The sequence below is a fragment of the Solea senegalensis genome, linkage group LG11 (assembly GCF_019176455.1).
Source record: "Solea senegalensis isolate Sse05_10M linkage group LG11, IFAPA_SoseM_1, whole genome shotgun sequence".
Taxonomy (NCBI): Eukaryota; Metazoa; Chordata; class Actinopteri; order Pleuronectiformes; family Soleidae; genus Solea; species Solea senegalensis.
Genome location: NC_058031.1, coordinates 14,321,744 through 14,337,922, shown reverse-complemented (window position 1 = coordinate 14,337,922; position 16,179 = coordinate 14,321,744). Strand labels below are relative to the sequence as shown.

The window sequence follows — 16,179 nt, the reverse complement described above, 5'->3', positions numbered from 1 at the left end:
AATCTGACAAAAAAGTCATAGTATAGTAAGGCATCCAAAATTTGACAAAAAAGTCATACTTTAGTATGTCGTCCAAAATTTGACAAAAAAGTCATACTTTAGTATGTCGTTCACAATTTGACAAAAAAGTCATACTTTAGTATGTCGTCCAAAATTTGTCAAAAAAGTCATAGTATAATAAGGAGTCCAAAATTTGACAAAAAGGTCATACTTTAGTTTGTCGTACAAAATGTGACAAAAAAGTTATACTTTAGTATGTCGTCTAAAATTTGACAAAAAAGTCATACTTTAGTATGTCGTCTAAAATTTGACAAAAAAGTCATACTTTAGTAAGGGGTCCAAAATTTGACAAAAAAGTCATACTTTAGTAAGGGGTCCAAAATTTGACAAAAAAGTCATTCTTAAGTATGTCGTCCAAAATTTGACAAAAAAGTCATAGTATAGTAAGGCTTCCAAATGTTGACAAAAAGGTCATACTTAAGTATGTCTTTCAAAATTTGACGAAAAAGTCATATTTTAGTATGTCATCCAAAACTTGATGAAAAAGTCATACTTTAGTATGTCGTCCAAAAGTTGACAAAATAGTCATAGTATAGTAAGGCGTCCAAAATTTGACAAAAATGTCATACTTAAGTGTGTTGTTCAAAATTTGACAAAAAAGTCATAGTATAGTAAGGCGTCCGAAATTTGACAAAAAAGTCACACTTTAGTATGTCGTCCAAAATGTGACAAAAAGTGATACTTTAGTGTGTCTAAAATGTCAAAAACCTTAGTCATGATTTGAAATTGATTTTTTTTTGAAAATGAAAACACCTAAAGCTCCCAAATTTCCAGAGGCCTAACACAACAGATACATTGTTTGTGTACAATCAATTGAAAAATTGTTATTATATATATATTTTTTTTACATCACTAACAACCAAACTAAATATCGTTTATTTTAGTTGTAGTGAATATGAAAGCCATCAGTCACAACCCACTGAACCAACTTAAAAGATCATGTATAGGTCAGAGGTCAGGTTTTGAAGCATAAATCTGATTCGATTATACACATAGGTTTACTAATATTGATTAGCATATTTTGTATTCATTTGTAAAATGAATTCATAGCACTGTCTTAAAGCACAAAAGTGCTGTCTCTCTTTATAATGTGTTGCTGTGAAGCAGGTTTGTGTCTTGTATAAATTCATTTCAAGTGTCAGAGCTCAGATTAAGTGTCCTCATCCCATTGTGAGGTCTTACTGTAAGCAACTGAAAGATTTGTACAGATGAAGATTTTATGGCTGTATAAAGTATATAACTTCATTGTAGTGTTAATGTTCTTCGTATATCTCTCATCTGTGCCAGTGGTGGCAGTGCTGATGTTTCATTTTATCATGTTTTATCGCTGTAAGACAAAAATGAATGTTGCAAAAAAAATTTTTGGGATAGGTTCATTACCTAGAAAAAAAAATCATACTTTTAAACTGAATATCTGAAGTTTTTCCAAAGTTATTCCAAGTACTTTTTCCACTCCATGAAAGATCCCAGAGGAATACAGTCTCAGAGGAAAGTGTAGGTTGAAAAAGAAAAGCGCGACAGTCCCCTGTGATGAAGTCAGCCTCTGCTCATCTTGATGTGCGATGGCGTCCATGTTTTTGGAGACATGGTGGAATGAAGTGGACATAAATTGGCTCAAGTCAAATGAACACAAGGAAACTCTTATTGCGTGAATGGGCCAAACAGTTTCCCACGATGCTGGACAGAGACAAATGCTGCTATAAATACATCCCCAACATGTTTATTCTCTAAATATCAAGATCCTCTTTCACCACTGGAGATGAAATGTGGTCTGAACTCTTTAACGATAGTGGAAAAACACGGTCATGGAAATTAAGTTGCATGTAAATTGGGGTGGGCGTGACAAAAGCAGCATTCCAATATTGTGTTTACCCAACAAAGAGAAAATGAAATTGATGTAACATTAGAAAGGAAATGTACTCTATCATATTTGTAACATAACAAGCACAACCAGATAAACAGCTCAATGGTTGATGGAAGAAAAACATGCCCTTTATCAGACAAATCTACAGATGTTATGTTGTGTAAAATAAAATAAATCCATAGATTAATAAATTGCCTTCAAAGTGCCTGTTGAAATGTTATGGTCAAAAGTAAAAGTGAAGAGTTCTTACATGTCAACTATTGTAACTATTGTTGTGACCATGGCAGGTACATGTTATAATAAAAAAATATATATATTTTGTTCAAATTTGGGTTTGTGTTTTGTGGAGAGTGGACAGCCAAGCGAGGAGGAGCGACTCAGGAGGTTCAAATCTGATTCCTCACTGCTGACCTATTTGAATCACTTTACAAGAGTCCAACCGCAGCCTCTCCTCAGGTAACAGGTTCACACAGAGCAAGCAAAACACACCATGGCTTCTATCCAAATGAAGACGTTTCCAACGCGATATTTTCTCAAAATGCCGTTCACTGGCCTTATCGTCAGATAAGTCATCGAGTGTCTGGGCAGTGATCCGTATGAAACACCCTGTCCTTTCTTGTTTGTCTTGTCTTGTTTGTTGTCTGCAGACAATGATGCTGCTGACGCTCGCACTGTCGGGACAGTTCATATCCGCCTGGGAAGGAAATGAGAGGGTCTGATGGAGCCAGCATCAAAAAAAATATTAGAAGATGGTAGATTGTAAAAGCATGGAGACAATATTGCACAGCTGACATGGAGTGTTTTCAAAAAAACATGTGGGACGGATACGGGAGTGTTTGTTTCCGTCCAAACACAATTTTAATAACCAGGTGGAGTCGGTCACATATTATGGGCTGTATCTGTGTACATTTAAATAAATATCTCATCTCGATTTCTGCTGTGTGAAACAACCCCTGGGCAAAAACTATAAATGAAACATGGAGTCTTAATTATTTATGACAAGCTGGGGTGAAGCTCGACTCAACTTCACGGGAAAACACGTCAATCTTTGCACAATATTTACTTGTGTGTGTTGATGGTTTGTCCCAACGAACAAGACGCACCGTACTCTGCAATTGATTTAAAGCAAATGAAATCATCTCTGTTCTCTGTATGTTTTCTAAATGAAACCAGTCACATATTTGTCTTTGCTTTTCCTATTCCATTATTATTGGGCTTCCATTTAGCTTAAACATTTTATTTTTACATTAGGTTCAATATTAGACTTTTACACTTCATTCTAGAGCTGAAACAATTCATCGATTAATCAATTATTAATCGATTTTCTTAATTTTGCTCTGGATAACAAAGAAATCATTAGAGAACATCATCATTTCCAGGTTTGGCGAACACCGACCAACAACTTTTAAGGTTTTCTGATATTTTATGGCCCAAGCGATCGATCGAGAAAATAATCGATAGATTAATTGATTATGAAAATAATCGTTAGTTGCAGCTCTACTTCATTCATCCTGCTAAGAGCATACACTGTAAATAAGGTTATAAGTTTAACTCTATGATGTTAGAAGAATAGGCTTACCACTTATAAGCAGCAGATGGTGATAGAGGACCAACAAAGAGGAGACGCCAGAGCAGTTGACTAACTCCAATGATTTCCAAAAAAAAGCAGTTTCCCCATCTGTTCTTTTTTAATATTACTCTATAAACACATGTAATGTTTCAATAGACATTTCCCCGATTTATTTCTTCATATATATATATATGTATATAGATTATTTTTTTTAGGTTTTACTAAACTTAAGAAAACCTGATGGTACATGTGATGGTAATAATAAGGATGTCTTTGTTATCATTTATAGATATCAATGTCAAACTTTTACCTTCCCTTTCTTTCCTCAAGCACTAAGTACATGTGTCTTGTTTATGAATGACCTCTAGGGGGCACTGCGTCATCATCATGATCATGGAGTGTGTTTGTGTGTACGAGAGAGAGAGAGAGAGAGAGATGTATCAGAGAGAAAGATAGAGAGGAGGGGAGGGATAGAGTCCATTTCTATTCCTCCATGAATCCAACGGTGAAATTATAAGTAAAATGCTGCTTTTTCTTCTCCCCAGGTGATTCACTGAAACACTGTGTACATCAACTGCATCAAATGAGTTTATCATCACCTTAACCAAATAAAAATGTGGAAAAATGTACTTGATTTACTGTATTGCCAATGTCAAGATTAAAAAAAATAAATAAAGTTCATTAAGTGATGGTGGCAACACTAGTGAGCTTCAACATCTCACCTGAACCATGTGACAGGAGTCACATTAACTTGTGCAACATCAGAGATCATTTTCCTTATTAGCCTCAGTCACATGACGAGTTGTGTTTATAGGCTCAGGTACAACTCATCAAATGACTAACAACTGTGACGACGAGACCCGCTAATGTGAATCCGCGACAAGACGAGCCAAATAAGTCGAGACGTGCATGTCCACTGCTTCACCTTAAACATTTTATTACAGACGAAAGAAAAAACAAAAGGATATTTGTGACACAAAATGAAACTAATGCCGGCACACTGTTACTGCACCAACAGCAATTTCTGAAAAAATATTATTCTAATAATCATGATGTTTTAGCAATAATAATAATAATAATAATAATAATAATAATAATAATAATAATGCACCCTGATGAAATTAAGCCAAAATGTTACTTCATATTATTCATAAATAGCTGTAAAAACCTGCAACCAAATTAAATAGAATGACCATATTGTAAAATATGCAGTATGATATTCAACAAAAACAAAAAAGGGGGTTCTTTTACTATCGGCTTTACAAATTAAAGAAGTACATTTGGCAGGTTTATACACAAAAAGAAAATTATAATATCTACCCCATGACCATTCCTCCAAAAACGCAAATCCTGCTACAGTGAAAATCAAAATATTTTTTTACGATTTTTTTTCTTCACAAAAAATGATAAAGATGAGTTCAACACAATTCTAAAACATCTAATAAAACTAGTCAAAAACTTTAAAACCCACTGTTATGTTTTTTTTTCTTTAGTAACATTTCACATTTAGCAACTTTTTTTTTTAATTCACTTGTACAAGTGGTGCCAGGACTAAAGGATGGTGGGTGGGGTTACAGATGGAGGGGGTGGTCCTTACTGACAGAGAGGAGGAGGAGCTAAAAGGAGAGAGGTTTCAACCTTGGACCTCTACAGTTTTGTAATGTCCTGAGGCCGTGTGAAGAGAGTGACACTCTCTATCAGAGCTCCGTCACTTGTGGAGGAAATGGAGCGTTTCTCAGTCTTCGCACATCGCCCCTCGTTTGGAGAGCAACAAGACCAATGAACACAGTTTCAACACAAGTTTTAGTGTGTGTGTGTGTGTGTATTTCCTCACTGAATCCGCCTGCACGAGAAATCACATAACCAAACAAAAAGAGGATGTTGGAATAAAAAATAATAAAGCAAGGGACTGCAGCTAAATACACACAGAAGAGGGATCCGTTTTGGTGATATTTACAATCACTCTGTGACAAATAAAGGACATGAGGGACTCCTTTACTTGAGCACGGATGATTTACAAATGTTTGTGACTATCTTTAATAAAGTGTTGCTTTGCTTTTATTCAGTCGGGGTGTTTGAGTCTGTCGTGAAGTGTATCCACCCCCCGGTGAGGTGACTATATCCTAGTTTCCTGCATTAGCTTTTCTACCCAAGACCCCTACGCTTAGAGCATTTCATTTCCCCACTAAGGGCAGTCCATGGCAAACACAGAGTAATGGAGTGAAGAGGAAAGAAAGCATCTTTTTGAAAAAAAAAAATTCAAAATGAGATGAGAAGACTCTTTCTTTTTTTTTTGGTCTTCATTTCCAGTATGTTGGCATGAGCTTAAAGCTCAGTGCCTCGCAAAAAAAAGTTCACTGATAAGGAGGGAGAAAAAAAAAAAGCAAGAGAAGTGCCCCAGGCTTCTGGCTGATCTAAGTGCTTGGCAAATTGGTGAAGTTACTGTTGCAGTCTTTGGGATTTTCAAAATCCGTCAGAGAAACAAGAAAAATGGTGTAGAAGCAGATACATCGATGACATTGTTGTTATGTTGATAAGCTCCCTGGAGTCAGACATTTGGAGGTCTTTCAACTTCAAGTGAGGTAGAGAGGCTTGTCCCGGGCTCCCATGCCACTGCTGAGGAAGAAACAACTTCATGTTAATGCTCAGTGTATGTGTATATATATATGTATATATATATATATATATATATATATATATATATATATATATATATATATATATATATGGTGACATGTGAATACATGTGTTCATTTCTGTTTATCCTCCGTTTCACCAGGAGATCATGAAACATTGTTGAATGAAGGAGGGCCTGGCGGGGAAAGCCACTCCACAACAAACATAAACATTTCTGGAAGCAAAATAATTTGCAGACCACTTGCACTTCAAATGTCAAATTCACATTCCCATACATATGCAAAGGGTCTGACTCACTGGAAAGACATTCAGTGTCCTCCAACACCCCAAACTACAATGATGTGACTCGATTTAGGGAAAGAGCTTGGTAGACTTCACGGAGTGTCAAACACGATTTGACACAGGCCTGGTGCTATTTGACGTACAGATGAATCCACTCTAAATAAAACAGATAGTGACTTTCAGAGCCGCTGCCTCTCGGAATAGCAAAACCAAGTTCCCGGCGTGAGACAGAAACAACATTCCTCGTGTACCTGCTTGAGCGGCTTGATTCAATAAGGCCAACGTGTGCCAAGTGAAACACCGAGAAACTTAATTGGATGTCACACTTTATCCAAGCTCAGTAATAGCATTGTTTTACTGCTGCATTGCTCATTTCAATTTCAAGGAGATGCATTGCTTTAGCAGGGAAATCACACTTTATGATTAATAATGTCTGAGTGTCTGAGTGTGAAAGTGAAGTGGTTCAGGCCAACTCATGTAGAAAATAAGTAAGTGTCAGACAACTACTCTCTATTCCCGACAATGAGATGGCATTTAGTTTTCACCACCTCTTTGTGGGTAATCTCATCTTCTCTTCTTCTTCAGCCATCATGCCGTCATGCCACAAATCACACCCACGGCCATATAGAGAGGGATGTGAAGGACTCACCCGCAGTGGTTGGGTCCACAGTCCCTGTTGCAGTACTCGCTGTCCCAGTCTGGGTTCTGGCCGTGCACTGGGTTCGGAGCCCCTGGAGACTGTGAGCCCCCAACACTGTTCTGATAATCAGCCTGAATGTGGGAGAATCCCTGCAGACCAGAGAGGAAGCAACGACAGAGAAGAAGTAGTTATTTTGTCTGTTTGCCATGACCGGGCTTCACAATTTATACTGTACGAGGCCAAATGTTGGTGGTCTTTTTTCAGTTGCTGCTGAGAGTGGGAAATGGCAGTGGCGCTTTTTTCCTCACTCCATTTACTGTTAATAGTTTGGTTAAAAAAAGATCTCCATGTAACACTTCTTGCACTGATATGACACCCCCTGTTGGAATGGAGACACTAAAGACTCAGGGCCAGGAAATATCTGGTTTACCGTAAAAAAAGAAGAAAGGAAGAAAACAGTAAAGACAGCGTTGTTTTCCAAGAGAGCAATTCAGACTGGTTATATTATATTACTAATATATGAAGAGAGTGAGTTGAGAATCCTCTTATTTAGAAAAGAATAGTGGAGAAAACAGAAAATGAAAAGTTTTATGAAATTATAAATGTGATTGATTCAGATAAGAGACAAGGTAATTGAAGATAATTAGTCCCATAATAGGCACCGTTGCACAGCAGCCATTTTGACAAGCAGGAAACGCACAGGTGTTACTGATTACACTAACGGCAGCTCATTCAGTTCATGTAAGTCGGGACAGTGAACCGTCATGAGTTCGATTATTTACATGTGACTGTGATACTGTGTGAGCGTCATCAGATCCATGTGCTGCTTAGACCGACCTGTTGGCTGAGAGGAGGGGAGTGCAGAGGTGCCTGGAGCCCCATTTGGTGTGAGATGATTGGCTGCGACTGCTGCATGTGGATTGGCTGGTTGAGCAGGGAGCTCTGGTGCAGGGAGAGCTGGGCATGGGGGTGCAGTGGTGGGCTAATCTGGAAGGGAGCAGGGGGAGAGGCACTCATGCTGGGTGGCAGCATCTGGGATTGGCTGAGGGTCTGGGCCAAGGTGTGACGGGGCGGTCCGGCGAAGCTCTGGAGGTCTGACAGGGGGAAGGAGCCCGGTGGGCCCAGGTAGGGCGAGGAGGGCTGGGGGGGCACGCTGTACAGGGGCTGCTTGGGGGGAAGCAGATGAGAGGGCTGGCTAGTCTGCTGGGCACTTTTTGGTTCTGGGTCATTGTATGTCTGTGAATCAAAAAAAAACACATCATTTTAATTAGACAATACGTTCTCAATCGGGATGACTAAACCCTAAAACATCACAAGTCATTATTATTGTTTATCAAGCTTTGATCGCAACTCCTCTGCTCTCTCATTTTGTAATAGCAGAATCTATTTAACAATACTATAACCCTTTGTCATGTGTCTTAATGGTAATGTCTGTTCTGCGTCACACAAACTTTTTTTAAGGGTTACATAAGACGAGTGATGGAGCCAGCTTTGCTTTTTCTTTATGCTTAACAAAGATATTTATTGATTTTGTCCATATTCAGGTAAAGGAGTTTTAATAGGAAAACTGACACTCAAATGCTCCAACAGCCCAAAACTCATGAACCAATATCTATATCATTTAAAGCTATTTGTCCAGACAGTTTTCAGTACTCATTTTGCATCACTCGACACAGACAGGGTTGAGGCTGAAAGGTCCGACATTAAAATTCACTTTCATATCTGGGTGGTATGAAACTGAGCAGGTGCAGCAGCCCAAAAAAATACAACGCCACCCCCAACTCCACCCTGCCCCACCCTCTGCAGGCTTCTATGATGAGCTGTCAGATTGTTCATCTCCAGCCATCAGTGTTGATTAGAAGGTAATGGAGCCCATTTGTATGAATGGAGCAGGGGCTGAGGTAATGATCAATAGACACCTTGACAGATAGATGAGAAAAAGACACACACACACACACACACACAAACGTATGCAGGACCTTGGGCAGAGAAATGAGGCTGTTTGCCTGCAGAACAAATGGAATGACAAAAGGAATCTTCCCCACACTACATTGTGTGTTGTTAATATAAGACGGCACTAAACAATGCAATCCACGGCCCGCCTCATTCTGGCCTTTCTGTGTTCTCCGTGCTGCTGTGCTGGTGTGTACAAGACAACATCATTCACTGAACAAAAAGTATGTCATAGATCTGAATTAGCAGGAAGGTGTCAGGCGTGGAAACAGCAGCAAAGCCAGTGATTGGTTGAGTTGATCTGAATATACTTCCTGTTGAAATTGATGGGTATGGAGGAAAGCGATGATCTATTACGTTACGCATGTGTCTGCTGGCGCAGGACAAGCCTCTTGAAAAAGCACTCTCTTTCTATGCTCCCTCTCTCATAGATGTTACGGCCGTATGCTCGTATGTTCTGATTGGCTGACCCCTCCCCCAACCCTCTATCACCATACCAACTACAATCCCCAACCCCCAACATCTGCACCTTATGGAAATGAGGTGTTATTGTTCAAAATATGGCTGCCACCACAGCCACCTTGTCCTAAGGAAGCCCCGCCCAGCCCATTAGCAGGGATTTTCCATCCCTGGGATCCGTCCCTCATCAGTCTTAGCTAAAGCCTGTGTGTCATAAGTGTTACCTTGGAAACCAGACTGGCTCGGTACGCGGCCAAGGCTTTCAGGTACTCTTTCTTAGCTGCCTCGGTTTTCCTCTTGTATGCCTGTGAAGAAGAAAAAAGGAAAATCAAAACAAGAGGCTTCGGGTGAGAGGAGAGGTTGACATGCTCATAAATGTGCAGACACACATCTCTCAGCACACATGCATGCACCCTTTTTCTTTTTAATCTCACACTAAAACATTTTCTTAAACACATCCAGCACACACACACACACACGCGTGCTCACACACATGTCCTTAATGTTACCCTTTCCATCAGAGTCAATGGTACAGAACACCTCTATTTCCTCATCACGGCTCTAATACTCTCTCATCTCAGTGTGTCTCCCTCTATTGTAGCAACACATCATTTCCATTCCAATCCACCTAGAGAAATGAACTGGAACTCCAACCCCTCCCCACCCTCCCACCCCCCTAGCACCACAGTAACACTCCTATCAGCATACTGACATTAGTGACACACCACAATGGTTGTTGTCATTTGGCACATTAAGATGCGCTCCCTGCCAATGAGTTTTGTTTGAAACTGCCTTCCATATTTTTACAGTGACGTACGAACTTCTGTTGTCAAACGGCTACAGTAACTGCTGCCGTGTCTGAATGAACTCATTGCATCTGCATAATGAATGTGGGTTTATGAGTGCATGTAGACATCTGCATTTTTTGGGTTTGCAAGCAGGTATAATTTAGTCTGTGAGGCATATACAGTATATATATATATATGTATATATACAACTTTGAGTATGTCCATAAAGGGTGTGTGTATTGGCTGTGAGAGCTACAAACAAAATCCTATGCAACACAGAAAGGAAAGAAGTGTCTTCGTTTGCAGGAAGAACTAGTATATATATTTTTTAGATTTTAGGTCTTTTGTAAAAGAGGCCAAACTTTTAAAGTGTTTAACCCTTTAACAACGAGCATACTGCACTACGCCACTTTTCTGCAACAGTGCTATTGGTAAAATTCCAGAGGTTTCTGAAAGCTAAGAAGTTGCACGTCAAAGCCAACGTGTGGTTATTACGGTAATTTCACTAGCGCTGTTGCAGGAAGCCGGCGGATCAGTGTCTTTATCACCAGAGAGGAGAGAGTTGGAAAAACGCCTGTGCATAGTTTCCATTTTGATGGCCTGTTTTTGGACATTCTGACAAAAACTCATATTAACACATATTATTTGTTTTATACTGGTCAAATTTCAAACTTAACACACAAAATCTGGCTTTCATGTACCTAAATAAACCTTTTTGTTTTTCTTCAATTGTAAATACACCATTTTAACATGCAGTAAATTGTAAATAACTGCTGGATATTGAAAATTATTCTGGAAATATTGACATTTTGAGGCTTAGGTGTGAAAGGGTTAATGTGCGATGCGATAGGCATAAATGAAATGAGTGTGAAAGTGTGACTCTTTTTGATATGTGTTGTTATGGACATGTTTCAGGAAAAAAAAACATGGTCATCATTAATATCTGGAGCTGGAGATGACAGGAGATGACAACAAAAAAAACAATAGACTGCTTCTCTTGTATAGCTGCGGTGTCCTTCAGCTAAATCCAAGGACAAGATGATTGTGTTTGTGTGTGTGTGTGTGTACTGGGGTCCACTAATTCTGTATTCTGGGCATGATCAAAATAGCAGGTGAGAGATATAAATAAAGAGAGTGGAAATGAGAACTTCACACATCCCATGCTTGTCACACGGCCAATGTAGATTCCCGGCGAGGAGATGTCAGCTGTGGAGGCTGCAGATATACAGGAAGTGTGGACTGTACATAAAGCTGCGGCAGTCTTGTTAAGACAAAGTCATTTATTTTGTGTTTCTTGCTACGTTTTTTTTTTGAAAACACTCAATTCGATTCCATAGACGCTAAGAATAACTCAGAAGATGCCTCCGTTCTGTGACAGTGAACAGGAAATAAGTAGAGAAATGTACATCAGTGTGTTTTCATATCTGAGAATGTATTTACCCACAAATTAGTCCTTGACTCCTTAAATATCTCCCGGTGTGTTAATATTTTCCCATATTGACTGTTTCTTGCCTGTAACGTGTCCAACTTTGTTTTTCTCAGACTGTTTTCCAGCTGTTGTTGCACAGCACACCCCCATCTACCCCTTCCCTCCTTCATTTTGCTAGCATTAAATTTAGAAAGAAAATCATTTTAATGAGAGACAGGGGACTCGGGATAAACGGGTGGATTATCTTTAGAAAGAGAAGAACTGGCTCATTAAGGTGAGCAGTATCTCTGAACAATGTTCTGGTAATTACACAGCACATAATGCCAATGAAATGTGCCATCTACTGGAGGTGCTGAGATGTGACTGTGCTCTGTACCATGTGTGCACTTTTTCCTTTATGTCATAAACAATGCCAGTTCAACCATAGAAAATACAAAAGCATTCGCACAGTATACTGTTTACTCACAGCATTTGTGAATTTGTGAAGTTTAGTGCAAGATGTCTTGTGTGCAGTGCCACGGACATATAAACATACTGTATTGGGTACATCAGGAACACATATGGCACATTCAAATCATTATCATGGTCTTGCATATGTTACAGATTCCTACGTTCTCCCCTGTCGTACTGTTTCAGATCTTCCAGAGTTGCACATTCCATACCTGCTTCTGCTCCTCCCCTAAGCTGTCCCACATGGAGGCCACAATCTTGGAGACGTCCCCGAAGGTGGCATTGGGGTTTTGGCCCTTGATGGCTGCCTGGGTGTCTCTGAAGAAGAGCGCGTAGGCCGACACAGGTTTCTGTGGCTCGTTGGGGTCCTTCTTCTTCTTCTTCTTTTGAGGTTTGGGTTTGGGCTTCATCATCTCTGCTGAGGATCGCTTTTCACTGCTGTGTATCTGGAGACAGCGAGAGGGATGGAGAGGTGAGTCAAGACGACTGACATACTCTAGGTTTTTTTGCATATGGTTTTCTTATAGGCACATAAAAACTATTAACTATTGAGTTCAATGCTGTGCATGTGACACTCAACATCAATACAAATGGGCAAATAGAACATTAAAAGAACGGTGGACAGAGGGCGAGAGCAGGAGAGTTCTGTGAAGAGCAGCCACGGCTTGTTCTGAGAAGAGAAAACAGATCAATTTACAGACATGGGAGAAAGAAGACTAACAGGACGTCAGTGGTTCAGGAGGAGCTGGCCAAACACGGTCTAAGGGTAGAGAGAGTGAGAGTCCTAGGCTCATTAAAATCTCCCCCCATAACAGTTTCACTTGGTTTCACATTGGTACTATTTTTTTTAATGATTTTCTTTCGATTCTTATTTATTCTCTTTCAAGTAGATCACAAAGAATTCAAATCTACTTTCGGAGTAAATCAAAAAAAAAGAAAAAGAAAAAGGGGGGATTGAATCTATATTTTTCATAGGATGCACTCAGCCAGTTTGTCAACAAACAGCACACTGCAGCCTCGCTGCATTTGCAGCAGGCGAAAACCGCTCACATCTGTGCAATGTGCTTGATCCAATACACATGAATACATTTTCATTTTCTGTGCAGAGCTTTGACGGGGAGTCAAATCCAGGTCACCTGATCCTGGTTGTGATTCTATATGGAAATTGCCTTCTTTGCTGAGGAGAGAACACATCAAGCACAGGAGAAAGAGGGAGTGAGGGAGGGAGGGAGAGAGAGAGAGAGAGAGAGAGAGAGAAGGAGAAAGGTGCAGCTGAGGGCAAATGGTGAGGAAGAAGTGATGGCTTGATGTTGCCATTAGTATCAGTGGAACATCAGTTAACCTGATTACTTGGTTGCTATAAAAAAATCCAATTTCCATCCATATAATAGAGGAGATAATGGTATACTGAATATACGGTGATATACGCTGGTATTATGTGAAATGAAAGTATTTGTATTTATGTGCCCTATTTACGGTTGACGGGTTACAGCGAGTTACCTAAATGTTGTTACAGGCTTTGAGTAAAGTGAAAGTGAACTCCTATTTCATCAGGTTGTATTAAAGAAAATTTAAAGAGCTTCAAATGTTCTCTTTCATAATCCACTGATGCGAGGGTTTCGGTGTTAAAACTCAGCAGGGGGGAGAACAAACCATGAGAATGATTTTGTCCCTGCGTGAGTATCAAAAAAAAAAGAAAAAGAAAAAGCAACTCGAGGACATTTAAAGACGTTCCCATCCATCTAATGCATACTTATCACAGGATTAAGCAACAGACATGTTTTCCTCTTTAACTGTCAATTGGAAAACAGGAAATGACTGCCTTTGAAAATTGCATTGTTTTCAGCAAAGCATTTGCGAGACAACACACTGCATTCCACACAGCATGAAATTAACTAATCAAAATTCAAGGTCCAGGAGCACATTTGGCAGCTCAGGAAAAACTTCAAAATGGCTTTTGTTCTGTGTTAAAAAAAAGAAAGAAAAAAAAAAGGAATGGATGTTCCCACTCATGCTGATGTGAAAGTATTGGTTGTCTATTTCACAGCTTACAGGTAATATTCATTATTTTTTTTGTGCGAGTACGCCTGGTTTCATTAAAAAATAATCACCCTCACTTTTAGGCAATGAGGCAGAAGACAGACATTTGAAACGACATCTGTTCCGCCCAAGCCTTTGAAGTGAAAATAGAATAAACCGAAGGTAAAGCTAATGGAATGACAAATAGAGAAAAAAAAAAGGCGGCTTAATAATCTCAAAGAAAACTCTCATGTATTCATACAGAAGAAAGGGGAAAGTGTAATGACACACAACAGCTCACACCAGCATGGAAACAACCAGGAGAACAACTATTTTTTTTCCTTCTTTCTTACTTTTTTTTTTAACGTTCCATTCTCATGGTAGGAGTTATGCAATATCAAAGATGGTTGAACAGGTTTCATTAAAACAAAACCTTGTCATCATATTTCTATTTTCTTCTTTGAATTTCACTCGAGCTCATTTCCTGTTTCATCTCATTTTGACACTGTGCCTTTTTTCTCACCCAGTTAAATCTTGCATGGCATCATTTTAGCACGACAGTGTTTAACTTGTTTAATTTAACTTATTAAACACTCACTTATCTATTTTTGGGCAAAAGACAACCAAAAAAAAAGTGTGAGTGTGAAATGTGGAACGTGTGGCTGTCGCACTCATATCGCAAACATCTCTTGAGAGAAAACCACACTGCTTTGTTGATTTAAGGTTTTGGGCATAGTGGGCACAACCCAAATCTAAGCCTGTGTAATGTTTTGTCACAATTATAACTCATTTTTATACAGTTTTACAGCTTACATTAAGTGTTTTAAAATAACTAGTTAAAGTCAAATTATGTTTTAGAGTGGCCTGATTTGACTTGCACCTTTTTTATTCGGTACTGGAATATTTGTGTTTGTTTACTTAACCTCAATTAAGTTCACGTCTGACATGGGATGTTATAAATTATGTGCATGACATTATACCATTACTGGAATCAGTGATTCTTTTTCATTTCTTCTCCTTCCCCCTTAATAACAAATATATTGCAATTTGTGTGATTACTTATTTACTGGCTTGGTGATGATGATGAAAACCCACATCGTATCCATGTTTATTTTCCCTGGTTTTAATGTGCAGATGCACAGAACAGAGATGATTAAGGCAGCTGTTGTAAGTTGAGACTGACGCCGTCGATTCATAACGCCACACGTTGTGGTTGCACTTGAGAATTCTGGCCTATTTTTCTGCTACTGTCAGTGAGGAGTTTTGTATTCAGTCCTGTTGCATGAGGGATTTTCTCCTGGTCTGACTGTTAATTCAAAATAGCAAAGCTTTAATGTCGATGTATGATGACAGGATTGGAGTCTGGTGTTTACTGCTTACGTTGCTGTTGCTATTAAACTGGCACTTTTCAAACAATTTGAAATGCAATCTGTCCTTTATTATCCTGAAAGGAGAACAGGGTCCGTTGCCTAATTAATATTCACTACTAAAGCACGGTGTGTTATATGATGAGGGAGATACTGTGTCACAACAGTAATATAAACTGAGGTCTGCTTTAGGTCACTAGCTTCGCCCACACGTAACCAAACAAAAGTTTCAGAAATTCAGAATCAAACTTAACTAAAATAATTTTACGTAAATGCTGTCTCTGAACAGTTTTCATTAGTTGCTACTTTTTTATGATCAACCGGCTTAAGCCATATTGAGATCAGGATGTGAATATGTTTACGATACCGTTTTTTTTCACACACAAAAGAAGAAGACTCTGATGTTACAAAAAAAAACCTTACTACACACACACACACACACATGTAGCTGTTGATATGACCTTGCTCATCTCATCACATTTCTGTTCAGCACAGTCTAAATATAATTTTTTTTTAGTTGCAGTTTTCTAGTTTACAAGCAAAAGAGTAAACGGTGGTGTCAGCCTTCGCTTGCTCATCTCATCAGCATTTCTGTTGTCGGAGAGTGGGGGGGGGAGAGTGAGAGTGAGGACGGTGGTGGTGGTGGTGGTGGCAGGGGGGG

General features: G+C 39.2%; 1 protein-coding gene across 5 annotated transcripts in view; it reads right to left on the bottom strand.

Annotated features, from left to right (window-relative positions):
* Positions 1 to 4,696: 4,696 nt before the first annotated feature.
* The window catches only part of LOC122777182 (TOX high mobility group box family member 2-like), an 86,634-nt gene continuing 75,151 nt past the window's right edge, over positions 4,697 to 16,179 (bottom strand). For all 5 annotated transcript variants that reach the window (XM_044038234.1, XM_044038231.1, XM_044038232.1 and 2 more), the window contains 5 exons: positions 12,345 to 12,578; positions 9,690 to 9,770; positions 7,891 to 8,289; positions 7,063 to 7,202; positions 4,697 to 6,110 (listed from right to left, as the gene is read on the bottom strand). In XM_044038234.1, the coding sequence (XP_043894169.1) occupies positions 6,068 to 6,110; positions 7,063 to 7,202; positions 7,891 to 8,289; positions 9,690 to 9,770; positions 12,345 to 12,578 (897 nt within the window). In that variant the 3' untranslated portion in view covers positions 4,697 to 6,067. The remainder of the gene's footprint in view (positions 6,111 to 7,062; positions 7,203 to 7,890; positions 8,290 to 9,689; positions 9,771 to 12,344; positions 12,579 to 16,179) is intronic.